The following is a 15716-nucleotide window of genomic DNA, read 5'->3' on the forward strand; positions in this document are numbered from 1 at the left end:
TCAGCACAGAGGTAGATCCAAAAAATTTCAGAGATGGATTAGAGAGAGGAAAATAGGAAATGTAGGACTCAGTGAGTAGTAGTTCATAAATCCTGTGTGTTAGGATTTCTTATAATGAGAGCATCTTTTAGGATGTGGTAACCACTTCCATTTTTCCAACCACTCTCAACAATTGTACAGATGCAGATCATTCTGCCTGTCAGTCTTTATCTTTCTAGACTAAATAATATAAATCTTTGGCCTGTCCTCATGCACTCCTTTTTAATGTGATATTCAGTGTTTAAGGTTTTTTTTCTAACTATTTTCTCTCCAGCAAGAATAAGTGGCTCATTTGCAGATTCTCTTTTTGCCCACGCTTGCTATTTACCATCTCCTTGTGTACCCAACACCATTCGTCCATATGCTAATGGACACCCTAGAATTGAGGCAGAGTGGATGCCTGGGGGAATGACCAAGTATTTTAATCAGTGTTTTAACACCTGAAACAAGCTTAGTAACCTTAAATGCAATGACTTTGCTTATGGAATTTTTTTAATCCCTTCTCAAAATGGAGACACGATTTGAAGAAGTACTCTTATCTCTACTTCCGCTATAGTGGTACATTCCGCAGAAAAAGGAACCAGGAAGAGCGAAAAGACCTCACCGAAAATTTAAATAGGGGGTTCAAGGTTAGGGAGTAGCATCAGCAAGAAGAAAGTCAGATGAAATGAAGGCAAAGCGTCGCTGATGTTAACCTCTGTTCCTAGAGAAGAGCTTGATGATGTAGAGTCACTCTGGCCTGCTGGAGACCCGTCTGGCATGAAGATACAGCTCCAAGGTAAGACTTCCTGGGCTAGCAGGTCGATTCCAGTGCTATCATCTGAACATACCCTCTTGGCTTATTCCCGATCAGCTTCCTGAGGTTCCTGCTGCCCTCCCCCACAACAGCAGCTCGTGTCTGCAAGTGGAGCTAAGGCCTTCCTGAAAGCCATTTGTGCCGAAGGTATCATTGCATCAAAGCCTCAAAATAACTGTAAACCAAAGAGCTCTGCTCAAATATATGGACACTTAGATTTTTCAGAAATCCCTGGAAGTGCTATAGAATCAGCACAGATGCTTTGGGGAGGAAAGAAATGTAGCCTGCAGCAATTAAAAGGGCAAAATGAGGCTCTTACTGACCTTAATATAACAAGTTGAGCAAAAATTTTTAAAAAGTTATCAAACATATACTATGTGCCCTGACAAGAGATAAGTAATTTATATATATTATCTCATTTAATCCTCACAAAAATTCATAGGGGTTTAGCGGTGAAAAAGGCTAACGAACTGAGGGTAAGGTCACAGAGCAGGTAGAGATAGACGTAGGATCCAAACCCAGGTCTGTGGGATGACAGAGCCTGAGCTCTGTCTGTTAATTTGTCCCAAAGTACTTTAAAACCATTTTAAAGGATGTTTAAGAATGAAGAAAACTCCTGGTTATGTGCAATGAATCAAAGCTCTTAGGAAACTTTATAGGATACTCAGAACCACTACCAACATTGATCAGAAAACTTTGACTTTGATTTTGCTCAAGGCCTACATTACTTTCAGGTGCCCTTCTAGAACTCAGCCACACAATTAAAAGAAAAATTTTCCCTAAAATTCAGATACCCAGTTTCTTATTTGCATATACACAGAGACCCCACCCACCCACACACATTCCACATAAAAACAGACACACATACACACCACACACACAGACCACAGGCACACACACAAATACACACAGCTCTACACACATACCCCCATGGATAAAAACACACACCACAGAGACATATACAGAGACTGTGTACCCACGCACATACATGCAAATGCCCCACAGATACACAGAGAAACCACAGACACACACACACATACAGATACACACACATATATTATACACACACAGTATTGGAAATTCTGCAGCAGATTTCGTTTCACCTTGTCTATTCATGCTCCAATATCTATCCAGTTTCCACCATATTCATCATCTCATTCACATCTCACCTTCTGCTCCTGGTCTCATCTCTTGGACCCCTCCATCCCAACTAGGGAACATAAGCTCTTTTCCTTTGATTCCCCACAACCACTACCAACACAAGACAGTTGTGGGTTAATGGGGAGAAGGGGCATTACACCACATCAAAGCACAGCAAATGAATTATAATCGCGTATTAGACATTCCTATTTTTAAACCCCTAATGTCATTTCTGCTTCTTAGAATATCTCATTGATCCTTTCTCTTCTTCAGGCCTCCTAACCCCCTGCTGAGTTTTTTCTGTGCCTCCTCTCTTAAAACCACCCTCACTCCTCCTTCCTCTTCTCCAGGTCCCAGGGCCATCACATGGCATTTTTCTCAAGTTCTTGCTTGCTGTTGCCTATCCATTCCATACTCTTCAAACTCCAGTTTTTACTACCAAAGCAGACGACTACAGCACTTTCCTGGGGAATTATTTTTCTGCTTTAGAGAAAAATTTTGCAACTCTCTTAGAAAGAAGAATTAACTTAAGGTAGTTGTGATTTTAAATAGCAATTATTTTACTTCTTCTCCCTATATATTCTTAGAATATTTTTGCTTGGTGAAAAAAAAAAGCATCATTAGTAATTTCCATTGCTATATCCAATTTATCAAAAACCAATTTTGTGACTCTGTTATAATAGCTATTTTCTGAAACATTCTCAGGTTTATATTTTTGATACTGTGGGAATTATTATCCAAGATACTGGATATTTCAGATAATCAAATACTCTAATTCAGGGAGCATTATAAAAAAATACTACATATGAATTATCAGTTTTAAAAGAAGCAATATAAAAAGTGATAAGGTTCCCCACTGGCACAGTGGAGGCATGGTGGGAGACGTTGACAGAGAAGACATTTAACCCTTCTAAGTCTCATTTTCTCCTCCATTTAAAGATTTGTTTTGTAGGCTTTGTGAGGAAAAAAAAAAGAAATTATTTTTATAGAAAGCTCCTGGTATATATCAAATATTGTATAAGTATGAGTTCCTTGACTTTTCTCCCTCTCCTCCCCTCCCCAAATAAGAAATAGCTATTACTATATCTTACAATACACTTTCCTCTTTCATGGACGACTCTGAAGTCACCTCACAATCTTGCAGTGCCCTAGGGTTCCTATATTAACATCGGTTCTTACTGTTATGTGCTAAGTATTAGAATACTAGATAATAGTATTTACTATATATAGTTAGATCATGAGGGAAATCTAATTATAATGTCCCATGATTACTAATTTGCCACAGTTGCTATTATTTTTGTCATTCAAGTTCATTTTATTAGCAACATTTGCCTTGAGCAAATGAAGTAAAACGATTCTACATTGCCTCATTCGAGAAGTTGTGCCCATGAAGAAGGGTCAGACTTCTGGTTAATATCCAAATAGAAGGTTTATAGCTACCTAAGATAATTACTTAACAATTGTCAAAATGTCCCTACCTTTCTCTTTCACATTTATTTCATTTCACATTTCATCTATAGTATTTCTTTCTTTTCTTTTTTCTTTTTTTTAGAGACCAGATCTCACTCTGTTACCCAGGCTGCAATGCAGTGGTAAGATCGTAACTCACTACAGCCTTGAACACCTGGGCTCAAGTGATGCTCCCACTTCAGCCCCTTGAGTAGCTAGGATTACAGGTGTGCTCCTATAATCCTGATGGATTTTTTTTTTTCTGAGTTTGGGTCTTTCTATGATGCCCAGGCTGGTCTCAAACTCCTGGCCTCAAGCAATCCTCCCACCACTTCTGCCTCCCAACGTGCTAAAATTACAGACATGAGCCACCACACCTAACTTGTAGTATTTCTATTTGTGATGCTCAGATTAATCTGATCTTAATTCTTCATACAACATAACAGTATAGACCTAGAAAAATATTTGGTTTGTATCATGAATTATTGTAGAAATATTATGTTTGCCACTGTTAAAATATTGTCATTTGGACTATTACTATGCAAAAATTACTATTTTAATTTCTACATTTAACCTTTTCTTTTGCTTTTTTTGTTGTTTTTATTTTCACTGTTTCTCACTCCACAGGTAATTATGGGTCTGATCAACTCTACTGATCACCTGATCAATGGCTCTACTTTAGTAAGAAACAGCTCATACCTTCCAGTTCCTACATCAAAAATAATGATTGCCATTCCTTTGTTTGTGTCATTTATAATTGGCACTATCACCAATGGCCTCTATCTATGGGTGCTAAATTTCAAGATGAAAAAGACTGTCAATACTCTCTTCTTTTTTCATCTCATTCTCTCATATTTTATTTCAACATTGGTTCTGCCATTTATAGCCACCTCCCAGCTTCAGAACAATCACTGGATCTTTGGAACTGCCTTGTGCAAGGTCTTCAATAGCATTTTGACTCTGGGGATGTTTGCCTCTGTTTTCTTCCTCTCGGCCATCAGTCTTGATCGTTACCTGCTCATTCTTCACCCCGTGTGGTCCCAGCAGCACCGAACCCCACGCTGGGCTTCCTGCATTGTCCTGGGAGTCTGGATCTCCGCCACTGCACTCAGTATCCCCTATTTGGTGTTCAGGGAGACACATCATGACCAAAAAGGAAAGTTGGTCTGCGAAAATAACTATGTTGTGTCTACTAACTGGAAAAGTAAGGAGATGCAAACTCTAAGTCAATGGATTCATACGGCCTGTTTCATCATCCGCTTCTTGCTTGGCTTCCTTCTGCCTTTCTTCATCATCACCTTTTGTTACCAAAGAGTAGCCAGCATGATGAAAGAGAAGGGCCTGTTTAAATCCAGCAAGCCCTTTAAAGTCATGATGACGGCCATCATCTCTTTCTTTGTGTGTTGGATGCCCTACCATGTATACCAGGGCTTAATGCTCACTAAGAACCGGTCACTGCTTTTAGAGTTGGCTATGATCCTTACAGCACTAAGCATTTCCTTCCATACTGTCTTTACTCCCACACTCTTCTTATTTATTGGGGAGAATTTCAAAAAGGTTTTCAAGAAGTCCATTCTTGCTCTGTTTGAGTCGGCATTTAATGAGGATTCTTCTACAGAAAGAACACATAACTTAAATTCAGGAGCCTAAATTTAAATTCTAGAGCCTTCAGCAAAGACTCTGTCAATTACACCACTAGAGATATGCCCTTTGCTTTTGTATGCTGTAGTCTCTACATCAGAGAGACACCTAGCTGTTCTATAGTTGGATCTCTCAACGTTAAAAGGGCTGCAAGAAAACAAGCAATAGATCATGTTGCTAATGTGATTTTTTTTACCTTTTTAATTGTGGAGAAATATATGTAACATAAGATTTGCCATTTTCACCAATTTTAATGTACATTTCAGTGGCATTAATTATAATATATTCACAATGTTGTACAACTATCACTACCATCTATTTCCCGATATTTTCATTACTCCAAAGAGAAAATCTATACTCATTAAGTAATAACACCCCATTCCACCTCCTCCCAGGCCCTAGTAACCTCCAATCTACTTTCTGTCCATGAATTTGCCTATTCTAGATATTCCATATAAGTGAAATCAAACAATATCTGTCCTTTGGTGTCTGGCTTATTTCACTTACTATAATGTTTTCAAGATTCATCCATGTTGTAACAGGTATCAGAACTGCATTCCTTTTTGTGGCTAAATTATATTTTATTGTATGTATATACCACATTTTTTTAATCCAGTCATCTGTTGATGGATATTTGGGTTGTTTCCACGTTTTGACTATTGTAAATAATGCTGCTATGAACATTTGTGTGCAAGTATCTGTGCTAGTCTTTGTTTTCAGTTATTTTAGGTATATACCTAAGAGTAGAAGTACTGGGTCAAATGGTAATTTTATGTTTAACTTTTTGAGGAACCATCAGGCTTTTCAGTTTGCACCATATTACTACACTTACACCAGCAATATACAAAGGTTTCAGTTTCTCCTCATCCTTACCAATATTTGTTTGTTTGTTTTTTTAATTATAGTATGGTCATACTAGTAGACTGAAGTAGTACACATGTGATTCTTAACCTTTGATTCTTGAGGTTAAGAATACCAATTGCTAAATGCCAATGGTATACATGGATTTGAATTCTCTGTCACAGAATCTTCTAGCAAACAGACATTTGGACAGAGATGGCTGTTTATTTAATAACACCTAAATTAACTGGTATGGACAAAACTTAACATGGAGGTGACAAGGCACTCATCTTGTCGTATCCACGTTAAAGTACAAAGATATTTCTAAATATCTAGGAACTAAAGTTTTAAGTATAAAAACATCTTAAGTGTCTCTTTTTAACAATTGCAAATTAATCTGTCTTTACAATTGGAGACTAAGACAATTATAATGTTCTTAAGATTCTTAAACATCTGCCTGTCATAGTATATGTAATTTTAGGATAGCAATAATAATATCAATTTGTCTTCCATGGTTTTCAAGTTTTGCTTCAAGTCTTTTGCAATACATTACAGCACCCATTTAAGTTATATAGGACTGTATAGTATCACTGATCTATTACCTTTTTATTTATTAACATTTAGTTAGTTCTATCCATCAATCAATAGATGTCAATCAATAGGTAGTTAAACTATCTAGTTCAATTGATCCAATATGGAGATACTTAGGTCACAACCCACACTCAGTCCCTAAATGTGCCACCTAACTTTACATGAACCATTCCAAACCACAGGTATGAATCCTACCCAGAAATCCCGAAAATGAATGATGTTATTTACAAGGATTACAGAAAGAAAGCGAAATTAACCATGACTGTTTACAGAAAAAAAGTTTTCATCTCAGTCAAGTTGAAGAAAAAAAGAGAGACAGAGAAAGTAACATGGTTTGATGTCCTAGAAATCTTGCTGATTGACTTGGCATCAGGGCTTCCCTGGGCAACTGGGGACTTGGTCTCTCTCACTTAGAATGTAACAAAAAGCTTTGAGTAGATTAAAACTTTAATTGCTGGCTCGTATTTCAAGCTTTTGGAGCCTGAACAGTGTTTTCTCAGAAAGGGAGGGGTGGGACTGACCAGCAGGCTGTGCTCTGAGTGGCCCTGCAAGGAGAAGGGAATGGTACTTTTTCCCTCCCCACACTCTCCCAGGGCCTGACAAACTCACTGGAGGTTTATGATGCAGGATGTAAGAACAAAAATTATTGAATGGAACATAGATAGGATTCTTTGAAACAAGATTTGGACTTTGGGAATCTAGCCCCTACAGAGAGTGCCTTTTGTCTCCCTCCTCAGACCTGCTATAATAACAAACAAGGAAAATGCATTGGAATGTGTGAATTTTGTGGTGTTTCTTAGCCATATGCTGTTGTTTCTTACTTCCTTACAGCTATGCGTGAATGCTTTAAGTTGTATTTTTCATGAGGCCTAGTTTTGGAACTCTTTCATATACTTTGTTCCATCTCTCTGTAGATTGTAAACTTCTCAAGGACAGAAAGAAGCTAACAGTATTTCTTGCTTTCTTTTTTTTTTAGAGACAGAGTCTTGCTCTGTCACCAGGCTGGAATGCAGTGACATGATCATAGCTCACTGCAACCTCAAATTCCTAGGCTCAAGCAATCCTCCCACCTCAGCCTCCAGAGTAGCTGGGACTACAGGCGCATGCCACCTTGCCCAGCTAATTTTTCTTATTTTTTGTAGAGATGGGGGTGGGGGGGTCTCACTATATTGCCAAGGCTGGTCTCAAACTCCCAGCCTCAAGCAATCCTCCTACCTCGGCCTCCCAAAATCAGCATTTCTTTTTTTATACCATTAAACACAATTGATAGCCAATAAAAGATATTTAATGAAAATTGAGTTTGGGCAATCACAATACGTAAAGCACTACTTTAACATAAGATGTTGTTAATGAAAAACTGTGTCCTTTTCCTACTTTATGTCAGCCACCGAGAAAGATCATCCAATGAGTAAGGCATTCAGGCTTTAATTCAGTACCCAATGAACGTAGAAGGGGAGCTTATGCACTAAAGGCACCTTCTCCCTGAGCAAAGGGAGGTGTGGGAGTTTTAATGAGTTAGATATGATAAAGCACAGAGAAGAAAGCAAAAACAAAAACACAGCTGGGCATGGTGGTTCATGCCTGTAATCCTAACACTTTGGGAGGCCAAGGCAGGTGGATTACTTGAGGCTGGGAGTTTGAGACCAGCCTGAGCAAGAACAAGACCCCTCTCTACAAAAAGTAGAAAAATCAGCCAGGTGTAGTGGCATGTGCCTGTAGTCTCAGCTACTCAGGAGGCTGAGGCAGGAGGATCACTTGAGCCCAGGAGTTTGAGGTTGCAGTGAGCTATGATGATGCCACAGCACTCTAGCCTGGGCAACAGAGTGAGACCCTGTCTCAAAAAAAAAAAAAAAAAAACCAGTTAGATACAGGACAGAGGAGGTGTGTAAGCTTGTACGGGGTGGAGTTTCAGATGCACAGACGCAGTTCAAGTACATCCTTTTTCATACATTACATGTACGGAAAATGGAGGAGTTTTTTTCCTTAGGGAAAGGTTTTTAGTATTATAATGTTATGTTAATGAGCCAAAGGTAACTGGAGGTCACCTGCTCTGGTCTGCACCAGCTTTGTGCAGGTCTGGACTTCCTCTGGCATCCTACAGGGGGTCATGAGCATATTTGGATCATTTGGGCCATCTGGTGTCCTTAAGCAGCTGTGCCTATAGATAAAGAGACTAAAGGAAAACTCCTAAAATTTTCCAACTGTTCCATTGGGGCTGTCCTAGTGACAATGTTAACAGATTTTTTTTTTAAAAGAAATAACTTTAAACTTAACAAAATAGGGTATAAACTTAAGAAAATTCCCCCCAAATGTATTAACCTTCCATGGAACTATGGTTAACTTTTACAAAATCTACTTGTTATATTTGTGTTGATCTCATCAACCTCCTCACTATTTTGAATTCTCAGGACCCAAAAGGTTTATAAACAAAGAATTAGTTACTTTGCTTTGTGGCATTGGTGCGTGGAGACAGTGTTCCAAAACACTATGCCTGTTAGCATCCAATTATATAAAGCTGCTTTGCTATATCAGTATGAAACTGGCTCAAGAGCAGAATACAGGGGTGATTAGAAATATGCTTTAAATGCCAGCCTAAGTTCTTTCCTTAAGAAGTCGCTTTGTTTTAATCAGATGAATGGGCTGCCCATCTGCTAAAATATGTGACAGGGGTTAGAGTATAAGGTGGGATGGTGTGTAGCCTGAGAAATTAAGGGCAACAATTATTTACTAGTATAGTGTATATACCTGGCATTGTGCTGGGCTCTGGGGAAACAAGAGTGGATAAGATATAATCCCTGTCCTCAAGGAGCTTAAAGTCTAGGGCAGGAGCTCTGAATCTGGCTTCTCATTATAATTATCTGAGATACTTTTTTAAAATTCCAGTGTCTAGCCTTACCCAAGCCAATTAAAACCAAAATCAAAATTTCTAGGGGCAGGACCCAGAAATTAGATTTTTTTTTCTTAGATAAGGTCTCCCCCTCATTGCCCAGGCTACAGCGCAGTGGTGTCATCATACCTCACAGCAACCTCAAACTCCTGGGCTCAAGTGATCCTACTGCCTCGGCCTCCCGAGTAGCTGGGACTACAGGTGAGCACCACCACACCAGGCTAACTTTTTTGTTTAAATTTCAAAATGTTACAGTGCTACAAATGATTTTGGTTACATGGATTGCTTTTGTAATGCTTGAGACAGGGTTATAAGTATGCGGATCACCCAGATAGTGTTCATTGTACCCATTAGGTAGGTTTTCACCCATCCCCTCCTCTTCCCTCCCCCCATTTGATTTTCATTGAGTTATACTTCCTTCTATGCACATGTGTGCTCATTGGTTAGTTCCAATTTAATAGTGAGTACATGTGGTGTTTGTTTTTCCATTCTTTAGATAATTTACATAGGATAGATACTTTACATAGGTCTCCAGTTCCATCCATATTGTTGAAAAAGGCATTAAGTCATCCTTCTTCATGGCTGAGTAGTATTTTCTATTTTGGGTAGAGACAAGGTCTTGCTCTTGCTCAGGCTGGTCTCCAACTCCTGGCCTCAAGCAATCCTCCCACCTTGGCTTCCCAGAGTGATAGGATTACAGGTGTGAGCCATTGCACCCGAACAAATTAGTATTTTTTAAAAGTTCTCAGATTAAAGTAAAACAAGGTTAGAAAACCCCTGTTTAGTAGGAAATAAAAAGGAATAAAAAGTAATTACAGTACAGAGGAATAAATAGGAAATAAAAAGGAGTAAAAAGTAGTTACAGTACAGAGGAATAAATGCCTTGTTTGGAGTAACAAGAGAATATCCCCAACCCAGGCTTCACCAGTCAAAAAAGTTTTCCTGGATAAGGGATGAGGGACCATCTGGCTGAGTCTTGCGGAACAGTGTTAGGCATATAAAGAAGGGAAGGATAATTCAATAGAGGAAGCAAAATGAGTGAAAGCCCTGGGCAGGAAAGAGATGACGTTGCTATAAAGCAGTATTACCCTACTTCAATATGCAAACAAATCGCCTAATGATCTTGTTAAAATGCTGATTTGATTCAGTAAATCTGAAATAGGGCTGAGATCCTGCATTTCTAACAGGATCCCAAGGGATCTCATTGCTGCTAGTTCAGCACAAGCAAAAAAAAGTATAATTGGAACATAGGTGTGAGAAGCAGACTGTCAAAAATGAGCTGTAAAGGTCAACCAGGACTAGATCCTGAGAACCGGTAGGAAGGAGTTTGGAGGGGATCGTAGACTTTGTCCCCAGGGCATTAGGGATCCTGCCACTGAAAAATCCTAAGCCAAATGGCGATAGGATCCAATTTACATTTTAAAAAGATAGACTGCTCTAGCTGCTATGGTAGAGAGGTCAAAACTGGAAGTGAGTGGTCAAATAGGGCAGTGCTGCAATAATCTAGGTAACAGACGATGTGACCTACTAAGAAAGCGGAAGTGGGGATGAAGAAAATTAGACTCCTGTAAATTCTTTTAGTTGAGAGGCAGAGGGAGAGGGGACAGCTGAGGATAATTTCTGTATCAATTAGTGAGTGTTCTTTGTTGCAAACCGTAGATTTCACTCTGGCTGATTTAACCAGAAACTAATTTATTAAAAGACATTAAGTAGCTCAAAGAATTATTAGGATGGCTGGAGAAACATTCAAGGCTAGGAATAATGTCCAAAACATGTGACAAAACTGACCAGATCAGGAATTTGTCACTGATGTTCCCTATCCAGTAAATAATACTGCTGCTGATGCTGTTGCCACCGCCACTGTGTCCAAAATACTAGCAATCTGGTTTTACTGCAACTGTCTCCGCCACCAATGCCATTTCTGTGTTAGGTCTTGAACACCCTTGTGCCTGAAAGCTCTGCCAACAACATGGAAGCCTCATGCAGAGTGTGCTTTCTTCACATTGCTCACTTCCAAATTTAGTCTTGCACCACAGTGTCTAATTGGCATGCCTGCATTCTAGCTGCCAAGGAGGCTGGGAATTTAAAATAAATTCTAATTTCTACATGGGTGAGAAGGGGTTACTCACAATGCAGGAATTTCCCCAAATATAAAAGCCATTCAAAAGATGGTGGATAGAATATGAGAAATGTGCACATTCCTGTCTTGGGAGACAGATGGTGGTTCCATTTACAGAAATACGGAACACATACACATACAAAAAAGAAATGGAAGAAAGGAAGGAGGGAAGAAAGCAGAGAAGGAAGAAAGGAAAGGTAAAGGTGATGAGTTCAGTCTTGGACATATTAAGTTTCAGGTGCCTTAGGGACATCCAAGTGGGCTATCCAATAGGTATTTGGATATAAATATTTAAAATTCAAGAGATAAATTTGAGCCCTACAAGCATATAGATCTCTTATTTCATTCAGGCTCTGCTCATTTACCATCTCTCCAAGAGGCCTGTTGAAAATTGCACTTTTATACTGCTCTGTTTCTCTTTATGGCCCTCAGCACTACCTGATATTATGTCATTATGTCAGATATTTGTTTATCTGTGCATTCTCTGCTCTATTTCCCACTCTGTATAATAAGCCTTGTGAGTGCAGGGACTTTGTGGTTTTGTTCACTGCTGTATCTACATTCTTTAGAACCCTATTTGGCACATTGTGGGTGCCTTATAACTATATTGAATGGATGGATGAGTGGATGGTAACTAAAGCCAGGGGAGTGGGAGCTGAGATAGCCTCAGGCGAGTGTGCACAGTGAGCCCCCAAGACCTAGGCTGGAATATCCTTACATTTAGAGGCAAGTGGAGGAGGTGGTCCCAGGAAGCAACCTTCAGGAAGCGTATCTAGAAAAGAGAGAAGGAAAACCAAGTTTCCTATCAGGAAAGACAACATTTGAAGACATAGAGTGTATAGATTGGTTAAAGAAGTTGACTGAATCATGTCCATTGGACTTAACCTAAAAAGCTGTTCAGAATGATTAGCTTCAGGAAAAGAAGCTAAATTGCATCATGCTAAGGAGTGACTGGGAGGTAAGACTCAGAGGCTCTGAGAGTAGCAACTCTTTTAAACAGAGAATTAAAGAATAATTCCCCCCCCCTTTTCCCACAAAAAGTAACTCTCACACATTCTACCAATTAGAGATTAATTTGTGTTAAGGGACTGCTATTAAAATGCAAATATACCTTTTAAGAAGGGTAAGTTTCATTCACAAGTTAATGGGAATTACTTTAATCAGCTTCACACCCAGCAGAGTGCAGCTAAACACAGTATTTAGAATATCAGACTTTTGATTGTAGCCTAGAGGAAGAAAACAATTGGAGTTGAAGGTCAAGCCTGAGGCGAATTTTGGAGACCCTGTAGGCAGTATAATAAGTGTATAGAGAAGTGCTATGAAAGAGAAAAGAAACAGAAAGGTATTCTGAAGAGAAAGTCAGCTGGTGTCTAAGAAAAAAATTGCCTAGAGGTGGTATGGCCCTGAAAATCCATTTTATGCTCAATTGTTTGGGCCACAAATTAATCTACCCTCCTATTAGGGCCAGTCACTCCAGTTTAGTTTAGTTAAAGCTCCCCAGAAGGTGGCTCCCCTTCCAACTTCTGTCTTCCCCCATCAGGTGGCAGAAAGGAGGGAAAAAATATATAACAGTGGGGAGAGAAATAAGAGATTTTCAAATGCTCCCCATTCTTCCTGTCTCTTCCCTACATTCTGAGCTCCTTGAGAATAAGAACATGTCTTATTCCTCATTTATTTCCAACACCTAGCTCATGGTGCAGCATGCTGAATGAATGTTTGTTAAAATTGAATAAGGCTGGGAGCAGTGGCTTATTCCAGTAATCCCAGGACTTTCAGAGGCTGAGGCAGGAGGATTGCTTGAGGTTATGAGTTCAAAACCAGCCTGGGCAACATGGCAAGGCCCCATCTCTACAAAAAATTAGAGAATTAGCTGGATGTGGTGGCTCAAGCCTGTAGTCCTATCAGGTTTTAGTGTGAAATGTTGGTTCTTAGTGCTCTCATGGCCAAAGAATGACCAGACGCACCAAAGTAAGGCAAGCATGAAAATGAGGTTTATTGAGGAGAGAAAGATGGGATTGTAGGGCAAGAGCAAGATATAGATTTACAGAGCATGGTACATACACCACAGATGATGACCAGACCCACTGTTACAGCAAAGGGAGAGAATAACGAAGGGCGCAAAAATGGGTCTGTGTCTTGTTTTACAGTGCCTGGATTGGGACCTCCCTTGTGGTTCAGAAGTCACCATGGAACCACTTTGATCGGACAGTTGAGAGTTGAATGACCTGAGTCTTACTGCACATGCAGATCTCCCATGAGCCTCTCTGAAAGCCCATTTGTCGGGGAGGTGGGTGAATCACAGCAGCATCCACTTTCATCCCCAGGGAACCCAAAATCCCTTACTAGCTACCTAACAGTCCCAGCTACTTGAGAGGCTAAAGAAGAAGGATCGCTTTGTGCCCAGGAATCTGAGGTTGCAGTAAGCTATGATGACGCCATTGCACTCTATCTAGCCCTGGTGATAAAGCAAGACCCCCTTAAAAAAAAAAGTTGAATAAATACATGAATGCAGTTATTAATTAATTGTGGAGTTGGTATTTTTTGTATTCATGGGCTCTTTAGAATGTCTCAAGCATTACTCAAGCATGCTGAGGAACCACGATATTTCTTCTGCTGCATTTGTGAAAAGGGGCAATCTGATAATACTGCTCTCCCTTTTTCATCTCAAGCAACTGCAATTGAAGATTTAGGTATATATGAACAATTCATTAGTGAAATCTCTATTATTCATTTATTTCCTCCTGGAGTCAGTAAGAACTTTACTTAATTATAAAACTCAAAGACAATAAAAATAGCTCATTATTTTTTCTATATCAAATCAAATCTGATTCCGAGTCCCTTCCCCCCACAGTCCAAAGGATTTCAGGACAGCCCTAAGGACTTAGGTACTTAGTGGCCCCCACTAATATGCCTCTTATTCAAGTCCGCATGATCCCCTGAAGGCACTGGCTCCATCTCTTCCCGGCATGCCAAGTTGGGCCACATAAGGGACATTTTCACCAAGGCTAGGATCCCTGTAGCCATTCTTCTCTGATGCCTTGCCACATCCCCAGTGGCTAAAGTAAAAAGGAGGGAGAAACAGAGTCAAGGACCTTGACTCATTACACTGAGTCATCAAACTTCACTTCTCTAAACTCTTAGAGAGAAATTAAGGATTTCCATCAGAAATGATGACTGTAGTCATCTCTTTGTCATCCTAGCTGTCATCTTCCGATAAAAAATAATGCAAGGGTCACCATTGTAGCCTTCAAGTCCTCTAAATCAGTATGCTAGGTATGTCTTGCTTGCCCTCCAGATCCACACTGAAGCATTCTCCACCCTACTTTCTGTCCTGGGAGGCTGACCTCTACGGATCACATCAACAGGTCTCCGTGCTTTCTGGTTTCTGGCTGGATTTTGCCAATACGGAGCTCTAGCAGGAAATGGAAGGGAGATAGAGAATGTCAAGTATTTATGTCCCTAGCTCCCTCCCTGAACAGTCACCTTGAATAGGCTGTGCTTCTAAGCAGAAGGTCAACTCTTTTTCTTGAGGATCTATACGTATCTCTCCCTCTGGATTCCAGACTCCCTCCCGTTTTCCCTTCAGGCCAAGGGGATAGTAACATCTCAGCTGCTACTATGCCCTTGGTTACTATGTTACCCTCTTGTGGTTCCCCTACACCCACATCTTCCTAAATAGTCCCTTTGTAAATGTTTTCTTTTCAAGAGAATGTATTTGTTTATGGCATATACCCATGAATTTCAAAGAGCTACATAAAAAAATAATTCTCACGACATTTTTTGGTACAAAGATATGAAAAAATAAATTTTAAAAGAGAATAAAATCAGAACTCTCATACAAATATAAAATCAACATGTATCAAAGATTCTTTTCATTGATATTTAGCCCAATGAGAAAACCAGTAATATAGAACGACCAGTTCAAAAGAGAGTTCAATCTAGGGGATGGACAGGCTTGAAGCTCTGACTCGGAGGCGGGGGGCAAGGGCAATATATGTAACCTAAACTTCTGTACCCTCACAATATGCTGAAATAAAAAAAAAAAGAGAGAGTTCAAATCTCTTGTAATGAAGAATTCCACATAATTTATGTGGATACTCATCATTTGAGGAGGTGGATCTTAACTCCTCATCCTTTGAGTATGGGCTGTGTTTAGTGATTTGCTTCCAAAGAGTAAAACATGAGGGAGATGAAGTGTAACTTTATAGTGGAGA

At 39.6% G+C, this 15716-nt stretch overlaps 1 protein-coding gene across 2 annotated transcripts; it reads left to right on the forward strand.

Annotated features, from left to right (window-relative positions):
• Positions 1 to 638: 638 nt before the first annotated feature.
• On the forward strand, positions 639 to 13688 carry GPR33 (G protein-coupled receptor 33). 2 transcript variants are annotated; one of them, XM_045569082.1, is made up of 3 exons: positions 639 to 817; positions 3528 to 3567; positions 4052 to 5275. In XM_045569082.1, exon 3 carries the CDS (start codon positions 4058 to 4060, stop codon positions 5072 to 5074), a length of 1017 nt encoding a protein of 338 aa, XP_045425038.1. In that variant the 5' UTR covers positions 639 to 817; positions 3528 to 3567; positions 4052 to 4057; the 3' UTR covers positions 5075 to 5275. The 2 variants fall into 2 exon arrangements, 1 of the variants encoding a protein (XP_045425038.1); XR_006739324.1 differs by lacking the exons at positions 3528 to 3567; positions 4052 to 5275 and adding an exon at positions 13650 to 13688.
• The last annotated feature ends 2028 nt before the right edge of the window (positions 13689 to 15716 follow it).

This window comes from Lemur catta, chromosome 1 (genome assembly GCF_020740605.2).
Source record: "Lemur catta isolate mLemCat1 chromosome 1, mLemCat1.pri, whole genome shotgun sequence".
Lineage (NCBI taxonomy): Eukaryota > Metazoa > Chordata > Mammalia > Primates > Lemuridae > Lemur > Lemur catta.

What these genes read in the sequence shown, in the direction of transcription:
- GPR33 (XM_045569082.1), top strand. Translation starts at nt 4,058, where the DNA reads ATGGGTCTGATCAACTCTACTGATCACCTGATCAATGGCTCTACTTTA.